The sequence below is a fragment of the Cherax quadricarinatus genome, chromosome 19 (genome assembly GCF_038502225.1).
Source record: "Cherax quadricarinatus isolate ZL_2023a chromosome 19, ASM3850222v1, whole genome shotgun sequence".
Taxonomy (NCBI): domain Eukaryota; kingdom Metazoa; phylum Arthropoda; class Malacostraca; order Decapoda; family Parastacidae; genus Cherax; species Cherax quadricarinatus.
In genome coordinates this window covers 42219260-42235169 of record NC_091310.1, presented here as the reverse complement: position 1 = coordinate 42235169, position 15910 = coordinate 42219260, and the positions used below count along the sequence as shown (strand labels likewise).

At 39.1% G+C, this 15910-nt stretch overlaps 1 protein-coding gene across 3 annotated transcripts in view; it reads left to right on the top strand.

Annotated features, from left to right (window-relative positions):
• btv (dynein cytoplasmic heavy chain beethoven) overlaps window positions 1–15910 on the top strand; it is a 289769-nt gene that overhangs the window by 42118 nt on the left and 231741 nt on the right. For all 3 annotated transcript variants that reach the window (XM_070086734.1, XM_070086733.1, XM_070086735.1), the window contains 5 exons: window positions 2467–2699; window positions 2788–2884; window positions 3017–3225; window positions 7341–7554; window positions 15380–15613. In XM_070086734.1, coding sequence (XP_069942835.1) covers window positions 2467–2699; window positions 2788–2884; window positions 3017–3225; window positions 7341–7554; window positions 15380–15613 — 987 coding nt within the window. The remainder of the gene's footprint in view (window positions 1–2466; window positions 2700–2787; window positions 2885–3016; window positions 3226–7340; window positions 7555–15379; window positions 15614–15910) is intronic.

Below are 15910 nucleotides of genomic sequence, written 5' to 3'. Positions count from 1 at the left end.
CACTGCATCCCACTGATACAGCTGACAAGATAAACGACTTCTTCTCAAACATAGGATCTGATCTCGCCAGTAAAATCTCACGTACCAACGCCCGTGCTGGGGACTACCTAGATGGGAATTTTCCAAATTCCCTCTATCTTGTACCAACTGAGCCCATGGAAGTCACCACGATTATAAAGTCACTCAAAAATAACTCAAGGAATCTGTCTCACGTCCCACCATTATTGTACAAGCGAGCGGCCCATGTCCTTTCGCATGCTATTACATTACTTTTTAACAAGTCACTAGAAACTAGCACTTTCCCGACACTACTCAAGACAGCAAGGGTTACACCAATACATAAAGGTGGTGACCCTACAGATGTAAACAACTATAGGTCAATATCAAACTTACCATTGCTATCCAAAATCTTCGAGAAACTCGTGCACAGGAGACTATATTCATTTATAACGGCACAAAACATACTCAACCCCTGCCAATTTGGATTCAGGAAAAATAAAAGCACTAATGATGCAATTGTAAAAATGCTAGATCTGCTTTACACAGCATTGGAAAATAAGGAATATCCGCAAGGAATTTTTATTGACCTAAGAAAAGCTTTTGACACAGTAGACCACAGCATCCTACTCCACAAACTTGACTATTATGGTATAAGAGGCCATGCACTTGCATATTTCAAATCCTACCTTACTAATAGGTATCAGTATGTTACCATTAAAGACACAGCCTCATCAACACGGCCACTTGATACTGGAGTTCCGCAGGGAAGTGTCCTTGGTACCCTGCTCTTCCTCATTTACATTAATGATCTTCCAAATGTATCCCAACACCTGAAACCCATTCTCTTTGCTGACGACACGACTTACGTCATCTCCCACCCTAATCTTGCCACCCTCAACGCCATTGTCAATGAGGAGCTGCTCAAAATTCTGACTTGGATGACAGCCAATAAACTTACACTTAACTCTGACAAAACCTACTACATTATGTTTGGTAGCAGAGCAGATGTTGCGCAACTTAACATTAAGATCGACAACACACTAATTGCCAGACATAATGAGGGCAAATTCCATTTCTATACCTCGACAACAACCTAAATTTCAGCGCCCATATCCAACACATAACAAAAAAAGTATCCAAAACGGTGGGGATCCTCTCCAAGATACGATATTACATGCCTCAAACTGCCCTTCTCACACTATACCATTCACTCATCCATACCTCACCTATGCTATTTGTGCTTGGGGATCAACTGCAGCAACACATCTAAAGCCAATAATAACCCAACAAAAAGCCGCAATAAGAATAATCACCTAATCCCATCCTTGGCAAACTCCCCCACTCTTCATAGATCTAAACTTATTCCCTGTTCACAATATCCACACTTACTACTATGCAATCTACATCTACAGGACCTTAAATCCTAATATTAGCCTTGACCTAAAATGCTTTCTTGATAGGTGTGACAGGACCCACAGGCATAACACCAGACACACATCTCTATGACATTCTCATGTCCGACTAAACCTTTACAAAAATTCAATGTGTATCAAAGGGGCTAAAATCTGGAACACCCTACCTGAAAACTCTAGAACTGCAGACACATTCATCACTTTCAAAACTACAGTTAGAAAACATCTTATCTCCCTGATACACCCCGTCAACTAACTACATGTAAACCACCTGGTGGTTCACACTTACACTCACTCACCCATTGACTATAAACACAGAAATACGAATCTTAATCTTAAAATAATGTATCCTAACTAGTCATAAGCTTGCCTATGATACTCCAATATAGACACTATGTATTGTGCCAAAACAAAAGCATTCACATTGCTAAACTCACAAACTATAATGTAGTCACTTAGCCTTAATACCATAATCTGTAGTAATTTAAAGTTTAGAATTAATCTAAGTCTGCCCGAAATGCCTAACCATGCTAGGTGTCCTAGTGGCCCCCTATGTAATTAGTATGTACTTTAAAACACGTAAACCACACAATATTCAAAATCTGTAAACCCCGCATTGTAATCCTTATAGAGAATAAACTTGATTGATTGATTGATGAAGTCACTGTGTGGCGAAACATTTCCTCAGTGAAAAATACCCAAGTGTTGCACATGTGTCTAATTTATCATTCAACAGTGATGGCACATCTTCTTTAGTTCTTAGTCTGAGATACATTTGATTGACTTAATCCCTTCAGTTCATTCCTACTCACACTTACTTAATTCTTTTTTACTTTATTTTACTCAGAGCTTAGACATCCAGATTATTTTCTTTCATACAATCTACACTCAATTTGTCTTCACATTCATAGAATATCCATTCACATTAAAAATCTCATCTGATATTAAATGAGATGGTGACCTTAATTACTGTTTTGTCACTTATTTACTTGATTTCTCAGGTGCAGATATCATTTTTATTGAATATAAAATCTGTATCATTTGTTATTTTTAGGTGTTGGCACTCATGAATACTGACCTGCTACGGCATCAATCTAAATGGAAGGAGCTGCTAAAGGAGATGCGATCCATCATGCATCAGTTGCAAGAAAAAGGCTTTGCTGATCAAAAGTCTTGGTGCTCCCATTGGGATCGTCAGCTGTACAAGGCTCTGGAACATCAGTATCAGTTGGGACTTGAAGCTCTTAACCAATACCTTCCAGAATTCAAAGTGGAGTTGACATACAGGTGTGAAATACTGTGTTACTTTGGTCCTGTGTTTGTAGTTTATGCATTAACATGTAATAGATTGTTTATAAATATTTGTTGTTTGCAGGCAACAGAGGCTTCAATTTATCCCTCCAATGGAAGAAATTCGCATGAAGTATTATGGGCAATTGAAGCGTTTTCTAGTCATTCCATACCATTTTAAGGTACATTGAGATGTTTCTGAATTTTGTCTGACCTATATGGCTGAGATATAATATTAATTAAAAATATTATTTGAAAATGCATGTATAAGTAATATTTTATTATATTGGTTGATACATTATCATCTCCCATAGGGTGTGAATGAGGTCAATGAACACCCAGTATTCCCAACCATCGTAGACCGTAATGCCCATCGTTTTGCACAGCTGTTTCAGCGAGCTGAAGAATTATTTGAGAGACTTGAAAGTATCAAGGAACGTTTCGTGGATTTATGTGCTCTTGGCTCATGTGATGTGGAACAGCTGGTGGAGAAACTCTGTAAAACAGCTGAAGACTGGGACCGGTAAGAATATGCTTGTCGTAACAATAATCTGTTGCTACTTGATGGTATGATTTATGAAGATTGTTAACAAAATTGTATCATGTACAGCCTTTCCTCACTTAACGATAGAGTTCTGTTCCTAAGACCATGTCGGTAAATGAATTTGTCACTAAGTGAGGAGTATACTATAGTGGTATTGGGTTTGTGTCAGCCATCTTTGTTATTGTTTCAATGTCACCTTTGCACCATTTATAACATTTCTGGTATATTTTTAAATGTTTATACATTAGTTTACTCTGTATTGTAATAAACAGAATAGTGGAAATCAGCTCTAATATGCATTATTTAGGTATGAATACTGGTCAGAGAACCCATCGTAAGTCCGAGTCATCGGTAAATGAGTACGTTGACAAGTGAGGAGAGGCTGTACTCCATTGAAAGTTGTGTATCGAAATTAGCCATGTATGAAGTGAAGAATGTATGGGAAAAAATGCTCCTATGTTTCAGACACTTTCAAATTTGCCAAATAAATTTTATTTAATATTTTACATATTGTTACAGTTTATCTTGCCTTTCATTCTAGTTATAGTTGCCTGTTGACATGGAAGTATGAGGAACAATAAACATACACTGTTGTAAAGGCTCTCCTTCCTTCTCACACAGTTTTATAGTAGGATTAGGTTTTGTGTCTCATTTTCTGAGAAATAAGTGTGGCCCCTTTCCTTGTTTTTTCTTCAGTTCACACATTCCATAACTTTTACCTTATTTAGCTGTATTCATCTTTTTGACATTCATGTCACCGGGTTATAGTTTGTGTTACACATTGCACGTTCTTACTTTCTTCTCATTGTCTCCAGTTGTATGTAAGGTGGATTGGGCAGTCTGCATTACATGTACGCTACCTCATAGCATATCTAAAATTTCAACTTTCTTAAATACCATCAGAGCTTCATATGTATTCTTCCTGGCATCTTGAGCATCACCAATACATGTATTCCTATTGGATGCCATGATTAATATGCAAAGATGTGACAGGGTGAGGAAAAGATTCAAAATCATTTGATAAACAGAGTAAATATGGCATGTAATTTTCCCAGAAAGTAACAGTAGGTGATCAAGGAGTAAGAGAGGTGAGGAGCTGTGCCTCTCCTAACACTCAACCCATAAGCCCAACTTGGGTTGGAAATGAAAAATTTCACTGCTCATAGTACCCAAATTTTACTAGTAACTTAATGCTTTTCCATTCATGGAATGTACTGTCAAAGTTTTTTCATGTACTGCAAGTTTGGTTTCACTTTTCTAATAACCTTTACACAAATATCACACTATGTTGTTTTACTTTATAAGAAGGCTTACTCTATATCTTTCTCATCTTAGTTGGAACAGTTGCTTTAGATATATATTTAATGTCACTTTTCTCTGCTTTTAAATTAAATTAGTAGTTGTTAGTGCAGCATATGAAAAGTAAGACTCAATACAGTGAAGAACTTGTACTATAGTACAGTATATGTTAATGCTATTACAATACTTTCTTCACTAAGGTATTTGGGGAGGTAGATCATGGTATTGAATATGATATTGTGTATATGGATTTCAGTAAGGATTTCGATAGAGTTCCACATCAGACGCTGTTGAGAAAACTTGAGGCACACGGTAAAGGAAGAGAATTTTTTTCCTGGGTAGAGGCATGGTTGACAGATAGGCAGCAGAAAGTTTGCATAAATGGGGAGAAATCACAATGGGGGCACGTCACAAGTGGCAATCCACAGGAGTCAGTGTTGGGTCCTTTGTTGTTCACAATTTACATAAACGACATAGATGAGGGAATCAGTAGCGACATAAGCAAATTTGCTGATGACATCAAAATAGGCCGTCCAGTTCATTCTAATGAGGACATTAGAGCACTCCAGGGTATTTTGAATAGACTGATGCAGTGGTCAGAGAAGTGGCAGATGCAGTTTAATATAGACAAATGAAAAGTTCTAAATGTTGGACTAAATAATGTAGATCCTGATATTATGGATTACAAAATGGATTTAGGAGTTTTGGTTAGTTATCTGAAACCAAGACAACAGTGCACAAGTGTTTGCAATAAAGCTAACAGAATGCTTGGCTTCATAGCATGAAGTATAAATAATAGAAGTTCTCAGGTTGTTCTTCATCTCTATATATCTTTGGTTATGCCTCGTTTAGATTATGCTGCTCAGTTTTGGTCACCATATTACAGAATGGATATAAATGCTCTGGAAAAGATACAAAGGAGGATGACAAAGTTGATCCCCTGTATCAGAAACCTTCCCTATGAGGATAGACTGAGGGCCTTGAATCTGCACTCTCTAGAAAGGTGTAGAATTAGGGAGGATATGATTGAGGTGTACAAGTGGAATTAACAAAGGGGATGTAAATAGCTTACTAAAAATATCTAGTATAGACAGAACTCGTAGCAATGGTTTTAAATTGGAAAAATTCAGATTTAGGAAGGATATAAGAAAGCACTGGTTTGGTAATAAAGTCGTGGATGAGTGGAACAAACTCCGGAGTACCGTCATAGAAGCTAAAACGTTGTGTAGTTTTAAAAATAGGTTGGATAAATACATGAGTGGATATGGGTGGGTGTGAATTGGACCTGACTAGCTTGTGCTACTAGGTCAGATGCTGTGCTCCTCCCTTAAGTGAATGTGACTGACCTGACTAGGTCAAGGCTTAAGCCAGTGGGAGAATTGGACCTGCCTCGCATGGGCAGGTAGGCCTGCTGCAGTGTTCCTTCTTTTTTATGCTCTATGTTCTTAATACTTAATTTGTATTTACAAGAAAGTGCTTGTACTATATGTATATAAAAAGAAGTGTACTATCATTTTCCTTGGTATAAATCGTATAGTAATCTGAATTTTCTATACAGTACAACTTTTTTTATGAAAATACCACTCAAGTGAGCTATAGTATTTAGCAAATATGATTTTTTCTGAATGTATTACAGTGGAACCTCAGTTTTCGTCATTAATTTGTTCCAGAGAGTCTGACAAAAATCGAATTCAACCAAAACTGAAGCAATATTTCCCAAAAGAAATAATGTAAATCCAATTAGTCTGTTCCAGACACCCAAAAGTATTAACAAAAAATACATTTTATAGAGAATAACTATAGTTTTGCAAACAGAAAACAAAGAGAAATAAATATAAAGGACTAATAAAATGGATAAATGAACATTTAATATCACTTTTACCTTTATTGAAGACTCTTGCTGGTGTATGGAAGATGCGAGGAGGAGAAAGGGAGGAGGAGAGGTTATTGGTTGGAAGGGGGAATCCCCCTCCATAAGGACTTAAGGTACAAGTCCCTGTCTGGGGTTACTTCCCTTCTTTGTCTTTTACTGGCACTGGACCCATGTTGCACAAAAAATCTGTTCACAGTGGTCTGTTTCTGGCATCTGTTTAAGATTTGCCTAAAATGGGACAAGGCATTGTCATTGAACATGTTGCAGACACAGCTTGCAACAGCTTTGTTAGGGTGATATTTCTCCACAAAACTTTGCAACTAACTCCACTTTGCACACATGTCCTTAATCACTGAAGAAGGCACATTCTTCCCTCTCTCTTCCTCCTCCTCTGAAGCAGTTTCCTCAGCTGCAATCTGTTACTCCAGTTGAAGGTGTTGCAGCACTTCAGTGGTTAGCTCTTCCCTGTGGTTGTCCACCAACTCTTCCACATCCTGGCCACTCACATTCAATCCTGTAGACTTTCCCAAAGCCCCATGGTGGCTTATTCAGCAATTGCACTCAATAAACAAGCACAAAAAACAATGGATTATTAAAAAATGTTTTGGATGAACGCACAGGGTAATGCTCACTCGACGAGAAACAAAGCCAGACTGTCTCAGAACGCTTGGGATGCTTTGTGTGGGCATGGACAGGCGGACATGTTCAGTGCAGTGGACCAACAAAAACCAAGGTGATGAATGAAAACTGGGACAAAATTTTGACGAAAAAAAGTCATCGAAAACTGAATTCGACGAAAACCAGGGCAAACAAAAGCTGAGGTTCCACTGTATATATACTTGAATATAATTTAAAGCATTCTATGCCAATGTTATAGATGCAAGGTATTTATTAAATGATATTTTACTTTATAAAAACTCAGAAATTTCCGAGCCTCAAAAGCAAAGGGTCAAGAGATTGGAAAATTACCAAGTACAGAGGAGAAACTGGATTGCTTCAGCATAAGTTTCCAGCCATTACGAGTGGAGTTGGAGATAATGAATCGGCGTTACTGGGACATCCTTGTACAGTCCCTTCATAATGCTATTATAAAAGATATCAATACTATTGAAAAATTCACCGAGGAAGCAGTAGATGTAAGTGATTGATATAAATCATGTTCTGTATCTTTACTTGTAAATACATGTATTTTATTTACCAGAATTTTCAATTTGGAGAGGATAATTTTTATGGATGAGTTTGGAAGGGTATGTAAAGGTAGAAAGTTGAAAGTGAACATAGATAAGAGTAAGGTAATAAGGGTATCAAACGATTTAGATAAAGAAAAATTGGGTATCACATTGGAGGGAGGGAGTTTGGAAGAAGTGAATGTTTTCAGATATTTGGGAGTTGACTTGTCAGCAGATGAGTTTATGAAGGATGAGGTTAACCATAGAATTGATGAAAGAAAAAAGGTGAGAGGTGCATTGAGGTATCTGTGGAGACAAAAAGCATTATCCATGGACGCAAAGAAGAGAATGTATGAGAGTATAGATAGAACAAAGTAGAATGACTTGGAGAGCATATAAATCTGTAGGGAAAGGAAAGTGGGGTAGGGGTCGGCCCTGAAAAGGTTGAAGGGAAGGGGTAAAGGAGGTTTTGTGGGTGAGGGGCTTGGACTTCCAGCAAGCGTGCATGAGCATGTTACATAGGAGTGAATAGAGACGAATGGTTTTTGGAACCTGACGAGCTGTTGGAATGTGAGCAGGGTAATATTTTGTGAAGGGATTCAGGGAAACCAGTTAGCCGAACTTGAGTCATGGAAATGGGAAGTACAATGCTTGCACTTTAAAGGAGGGGTTTGGGATATTGGCAGTTTGAAGGGACATCTGAACTGACGTACCTGGGTGCCTCTGCAAAGACTGTGATCGTGTATGAGTGATGGTGAAAGTTTTTTCTTTCTTTTTGGGTTTTCCTTTCTTTTTGGGTCACCCTCCGTTGGCGGGAGATAGTCAACGTGTTAAAAAAAAAAAAATGGCACTATTACTTGTTCTAGACCCTATGTTGGTAGGAAACAGATGGTATTTATAAAAAAATGTTTATTGCCCAGAACTGATCAAAATGCAGTTAAAAAGTTTCCTATCCAATGTTTGGGTTGGTTGTGAATTGTTCCTAGTATGATACAGTTTATAGGTAGTAGGTTGGTAGACAGCAACCACCCAGGGAAGTACTACCGTCCTGCCAGATGACTGTGAAACAAAAACCTGTAACTGTTTTGCATGATGGTAGGATTGCTGGTTTCTTTTTCTGTCTCATAAACACGCTAGATAACAGGGATATCTTGCTACTCCTACTTACACTTTGGTCACACTTCACAGACACGCACATGCATATATATATATACATACATCTAGGTTTTTCTCCTTTTTCTAAATAGCTCTTGTTCTTTTTTATTTCTTCTATTGTCCATGGGGAAGTGGAAAAGAATCTTTCCTCCGTAAGCCATGCGTGTCGTATGAGGCGACTAAAATGCCGGGAGCAATGGGCTAGTAACCCTTTCTCCTGTATACATTTACTAAAAAAGAGAAGAAGAAAAACTTTATAAAATTGGGATGCTTAAATGTGCGTGGATGTAGTGCGGATGACAAGAAACAGATGATTGCTGATGTTATGAATGAAAAGAAGTTGGATGTCCTGGCTCTAAGCGAAACAAAGCTGAAGGGGGTAGGAGAATTTCAGTGGGGGGAAATAAATGGGATTAAATCTGGAGTATCTGAGAGAGTTAGAGCAAAGGAAGGGGTAGCAGTAATGTTAAATGATCAGTTATGGAAGGAGAAAAGAGAATATGAACGTGTAAATTCAAGAATTATGTGGATTAAAGTAAAGGTTGGATGCGAGAAGTGGGTCATAATAAGCGTGTATGCACCTGGAGAAGAGAGGAATGCAGAGGAGAGAGAGAGATTTTGGGAGATGTTAAGTGAATGTATAGGAGCCTTTGAACCAAGTGAGAGAGTAATTGTGGTAGGGGACCTGAATGCTAAAGTAGGAGAAACTTTTAGAGAGGGTGTGGTAGGTAAGTTTGGGGTGCCAGGTGTAAATGATAATGGGAGCCCTTTGATTGAACTTTGTATAGAAAGGGGTTTAGTTATAGGTAATACATATTTTAAGAAAAAGAGGATAAATAAGTATACACGATATGATGTAGGGCGAAATGACAGTAGTTTGTTGGATTATGTATTGGTAGATAAAAGACTGTTGAGTAGACTTCAGGATGTACATGTTTATAGAGGGGCCACAGATATATCAGATCACTTTCTAGTTGTAGCTACACTGAGAGTAAAAGGTAGATGGGATACAAGGAGAATAGAAGCATCAGGGAAGAGAGAGGTGAAGGTTTATAAACTAAAAGAGGAGGCAGTTAGGGTAAGATATAAACAGCTATTGGAGGATAGATGGGCTAATGAGAGCATAGGCAATGGGGTCGAAGAGGTATGGGGTAGGTTTAAAAATGTAGTGTTAGAGTGTTCAGCAGAAGTTTGTGGTTACAGGAAAGTGGGTGCAGGAGGGAAGAGGAGTGATTGGTGGAATGATGATGTAAAGAGAGTAGTAAGGGAGAAAAAGTTAGCATATGAGAAGTTTTTACAAAGTAGAAGTGATGCAAGGAGGGAAGAGTATATGGAGAAAAAGAGAGAGGTTAAGAGAGTGGTGAAGCAATGTAAAAAGAGAGCAAATGAGAGAGTGGGTGAGATGTTATCAACAAATTTTGTTGAAAATAAGAAAAAGTTTTGGAGTGAGATTAACAAGTTAAGAAAGCCTAGAGAACAAATGGATTTGTCAGTTAAAAATAGGAGAGGAGAGTTATTAAATGGAGAGTTAGAGGTATTGGGAAGATGGAGGGAATATTTTGAGGAATTATTAAATGTTGATGAAGATAGGGAAGCTGTGATTTCGTGTATAGGGCAAGGAGGAATAACATCTTGTAGGAGTGAGGAAGAGCCAGTTGTGAGTGTGGGGGAAGTTCGTGAGGCAGTAGGTAAAATGAAAGGGGGTAAGGCAGCCGGGATTGATGGGATAAAGATAGAAATGTTAAAAGCAGGTGGGGATATAGTTTTGGAGGGGTTGGTGCTATTATTTAATAAATGTATGGAAGAGGGTAAGGTACCTAGGGATTGGCAGAGAGCATGCATAGTTCCTTTGTATAAAGGCAAAGGGGATAAAAGAGAGTGCAAAAATTATAGGGGGATAAGTCTGTTGAGTGTACCTGGTAAAGTGTATGGTAGAGTTATAATTGAAAGAATTAAGAGTAAGACGGAGAATAGGATAGCAGATGAACAAGGAGGCTTTAGGAAAGGTAGGGGGTGTGTGGACCAGGTGTTTACAGTGAAACATATAAGTGAACAGTATTTAGATAAGGCTAAAGAGGTCTTTGTGGCATTTATGGATTTGGAAAAGGCGTATGACAGGGTGGATAGGGGGGCAATGTGGCAGATGTTGCAAGTGTATGGTGTAGGAGGTAGGTTACTGAAAGCAGTGAAGAGTTTTTACGAGGATAGTGAGGCTCAAGTTAGAGTATGTAGGAAAGAGGGAAATTTTTTCCCAGTAAAAGTAGGCCTTAGACAAGGATGTGTGATGTCACCGTGGTTGTTTAATATATTTATAGATGGGGTTGTAAGAGAAGTAAATGCGAGGGTCTTGGCAAGAGGCGTGGAGTTAAAAGATAAAGAATCACACACAAAGTGGGAGTTGTCACAGCTGCTCTTTGCTGATGACACTGTGCTCTTGGGAGATTCTGAAGAGAAGCTGCAGAGATTGGTGGATGAATTTGGTAGGGTGTGCAAAAGAAGAAAATTAAAGGTGAATACAGGAAAGAGTAAGGTTATGAGGATAACAAAAAGATTAGGTGATGAAAGATTGAATATCAGATTGGAGGGAGAGAGTATGGAGGAGGTGAACGTATTCAGATATTTGGGAGTGGACGTGTCAGCGGATGGGTCTATGAAAGATGAGGTGAATCATAGAATTGATGAGGGAAAAAGAGTGAGTGGTGCACTTAGGAGTCTGTGGAGACAAAGAACTTTGTCCTTGGAGGCAAAGAGGGGAATGTATGAGAGTATAGTTTTACCAACGCTCTTATATGGGTGTGAAGCGTGGGTGATAATTGTTGCAGCGAGGAGAAGGCTGGAGGCAGTGGAGATGTCATGTCTGAGGGCAATGTGTGGTGTGAATATAATGCAGAGAATTCGTAGTTTGGAAGTTAGGAGGAGGTGCGGGATTACCAAAACTGTTGTCCAGAGGGCTGAGGAAGGGTTGTTGAGGTGGTTCGGACATGTAGAGAGAATGGAGCGAAACAGAATGACTTCAAGAGTGTATCAGTCTGTAGTGGAAGGAAGGCGGGGTAGGGGTCGGCCTAGGAAGGGTTGGAGGGAGGGGGTAAATTAGGTTTTGTGTGCGAGGGGCTTGGACTTCCAGCAGGCATGCGTGAGCGTGTTTGATAGGAGTGAATGGAGACAAATGGTTTTTAATACTTGACGTGCTGTTGGAGTGTGAGCAAAGTAACATTTATGAAGGGATTCAGGGAAACCGGCAGGCCGGACTTGAGTCCTGGAGATGGGAAGTACAGTGCCTGCACTCTGAAGGAGGGGTGTTAATGTTGCAGTTTAAAAACTGTAGTGTAAAGCACCCTTCTGGCAAGACAGTGATGGAGCGAATGATGGTGAAAGTTTTTCTTTTTCGGGCCACCCTGCCTTGGTGGGAATCGGCCAGTGTGATAATAATAAAAAAAAATAAAAAATGATACAGTTTGGCCATCACTGATCTGGCAATCACTAATCCAGCACTAATTTTGGCAGGTTTTCTGGGTCACTGCACCAGAAATTGTGCAGATATTTGTAAGTTCACAGTGAGAAGCTAGTGGAGGAGAAAGCAGTTATGAAAAGGAGGGAGATGTAGCAGAAAGAGTCTCTATTGATAGGTTAATTCAGTTGACAGGTGAACTGCTAAAAGGTCTAGAGCAATGCAGTTTTATAAGTGAACAAGAAATAATGAAGGTTTACATGCTGCAGGATAAACTAGCCAAAGAAAGGCTAAAATATATGAAACAGCTCAGCTTGCAAGATATGCTAAAAAAAAAAATAGCTAAAAAGCATACAACAGAGGAGTCACCACTTGAAAATCTAGTGCCTTCAACATCTACTTACCCAGATGTGCTGCCACCATCATCATCAGTTCCTGATATATCAGTTACCTTCCAGGATGAAGAAGATGGCAGTCCTGACAACTCTTAACCTTAAGACATGTAAATGTGCTTATTTGTAAATTTCAGCTCTTCACATTGGAAGCGGCAGTGATGAACTTTATTGTGTAAATCAAGTTGGTTAACATTATTAACCAACTTGTACTGATTTATGGGGTATTTAAAAGTTAGGAAGAGGAGGTTAGCTGTTGGATTAAGTGTATTCTAACCTACCCACTCTGTGATCTGGCAAAATCACTAATCCAGCACCCTACATGTCCCAATGATGCCAGATTAGTGATTGTTGACCTGTATTGTGATAATTATTTTTCTGTTACATAGTTAATATCTAGGATCTCCTTTAGTACAGTAATTGAATAAGTGATGTCATCTATTTAGCCGGAGTTGAGTCCTGGAAATGGGAAGTACAATGCCTGCCTGTACTTTAAAGGAAGGGTTTGGGATATTGGCAGTTTGGAGGGACTTCTAAACTGTTGTGTCTGAGCACCTCTGCAAAGACAGTGATTATGCATGAGTGATGGTGAAAGTGTTGAATGATGATGAAAGTATTTTTCTTTCTTTTTGGGCTTTTCCTTCTTTTTGGGTCACCCTGCCTTGGTGGGAAACAGCTGGTGTGTTAAAAAAAATCTATTTATATGTTCATTAGTGTTATGTTCTTAAGGGTATTGTCCTGAGGCACTATAAGTTATTGTTCAAGTTTATTGTAATATTATTTACTTACATTTCTGTATAAATGATTGGCAAAATAAAATGGCACTTTTCCAAAATGCTTTGCAGTTATGGACTTTTATATGTTGGGAATAAACAAACAGTTAATTATTTTATTATCACACTGGCCGATTCCCACCAAGGCAGGGTGGCCCGAAAAAGAAAAACTTTCACCATCATTCACTCCATCACTGTCTTGCCAGAAGGGTGCTTTACACTACAGTTTTTATACTGCAACATTAACACCCCTCCTTCAGAGTGCAGGCACTGTACTTCCCATCTCCAGGACTCAAGTCCGGCCTGCCGGTTTCCCTGAACCCCTTCGTAAATGTTACTTTGCTCACACTCCAACAGCACGTCAAGTATTAAAAACCATTTGTCTCCATTCACTCCTATCAAACATGCTCACGCATGCCTGCTGGAAGTCCAAGCCCCTCGCACACAAAACCTCCTTTACCCCCTCCCTCCAACCTTTCCTAGGCCAACCCCTACCCCGCCTCCCTTCCACTACAGACTGATACACTCTTGAAGTTATTCTGTTTCGCTCCATTCTCTCCACATGTCCGAACCACCTCAACAACCCTTCCTCAGCCCTCTGGACAACAGTTTTGGTAATCCCGCACCTCCTCCTAACTTCCAAACTACGAATTCTCTGCATTATATTCACACCACACATTGCTCTCAGACATGACATCTCCACTGCCTCCAGCCTTCTCCTCGCTGCAACATTCATCACCCATGCTTCACACCCATATAAGAGCGTTGGTAAAACTATACTCTCATACATTCCCCTCTTTGCCTCCAAGGACAAAGTTCTTTGTCTCCACAGACTCCTAAGTGCACCACTCACCCTTTTCCCCCTCATCAATTCTATGATTCACCTCATCTTTCATAGACCCATCCGCTGACACATCCACTCCCAAATATCTGAATACATTCACCTCCTCCATACTCTCTCCCTCCAATCTGATATCCAATCTTTCATCACCTAATCTTTTTGTTATCCTCATAACCTTACTCTTTCCTGTATTCACTTTCAATTTTCTTCTTTTGCACACCCTACCAAATTCATCCACCAATCTCTGCAACTTCTCTTCAGAATCTCCCAAGAGCACAGTGTCATCAGCAAAGAGCAACTGTGACAACTCCCACTTTATGTGTGATTCTTTATCTTTTAACTCCACGCCTCTTGCCAAGACCCTCGCATTTACTTCTCTTACAACCCCATCTATAAATATATTAAACAACCATGGTGACATCACACATCCTTGTCTAAGGCCTACTTTTACTGGGAAATAATTTCCCTCTTTCCTACATACTCTAACTTGAGTCTCACTATCCTCGTAAAAACTCTTCACTGCTTTCAGTAACCTACCTCCTACACCATACACCTGCAACATCTGCCACATTGCCCCCCTATCCACCCTGTCATACGCCTTTTCCAAATCCATAAATGCCACAAAGACCTCTTTAGCCTTATCTAAATACTGTTCACTTATATGTTTCACTGTAAACACCTGGTCCACACACCCCCTACCTTTCCTAAAGCCTCCTTGTTCATCTGCTATCCTATTCTCCGTCTTACTCTTAATTCTTTCAATAATAACTCTACCATACACTTTACCAGGTATACTTAGCAGACTTATCCCCCTATAATTTTTGCACTCTCTTTTATCCCCTTTGCCTTTATACAAAGGAACTATGCATGCTCTCTGCCAATCCCTAGGTACCTTACCCTCTTCCATACTGTACATTTGTAAGATTTATGTACCTTCTAGAAAATAATGTAGTTATATTTTATGTTTATTCTTTTATTTAAAATTACATTTTCATTATTTTTCATTTTGAAAAGCAAGGAACTCTGGGTAGCCCTCCTTTGATCAGTAATGTGTACTGTACATAGCAACAGATGAAATAAGTTGAAATTTTTTGACTCCTGTGATAAAAGCTGAGTTAGTTCAAATTTTTCCTGGATATATATTCTTCATTCATTTTATTACAACACAATTCATATATTGCAGGTCCTCAAAAAACAACCACAAACTGTAGAAGAGATTGCAACTGCCAGCCAGAAGCATACTGAATATGCAAAGTTAACTGAAGAGATGGTAGAACTGTTTAATGAGGCAGAGCGTAAGAATAAGACCTTAGCTAGCTGGACAAAAGAAAGAGTGGAGCAGGTGTCTCGTGTCACCATGCAGTGGGACAACTATAAAACCTTAATGGATAATCATGAGCAAATTGTTGCAAAGCAGGTAATGTAGTTTACATATTGACAATTATCTGTCCATGTATAGTGACTCTATACACAGTGTATAGCTACTATTCATTACATTTGGTACATTATTACCTATCATAAGTAATGAAACATAAACTGTAATATTTCATCCTCATCTTTATTACTACTTGGTGTGTGAGTACTTGTGAATTTCTTTAAACAACAGGCAATCAAGAATGACAGAATCCCAAATTATTATGATTCAGGAAACTGGTTTGCCGGACTTGAGTCCTGGAAGTGTGAAGGGCAGCGCCTGCACTCTGAAGGAGAGGTG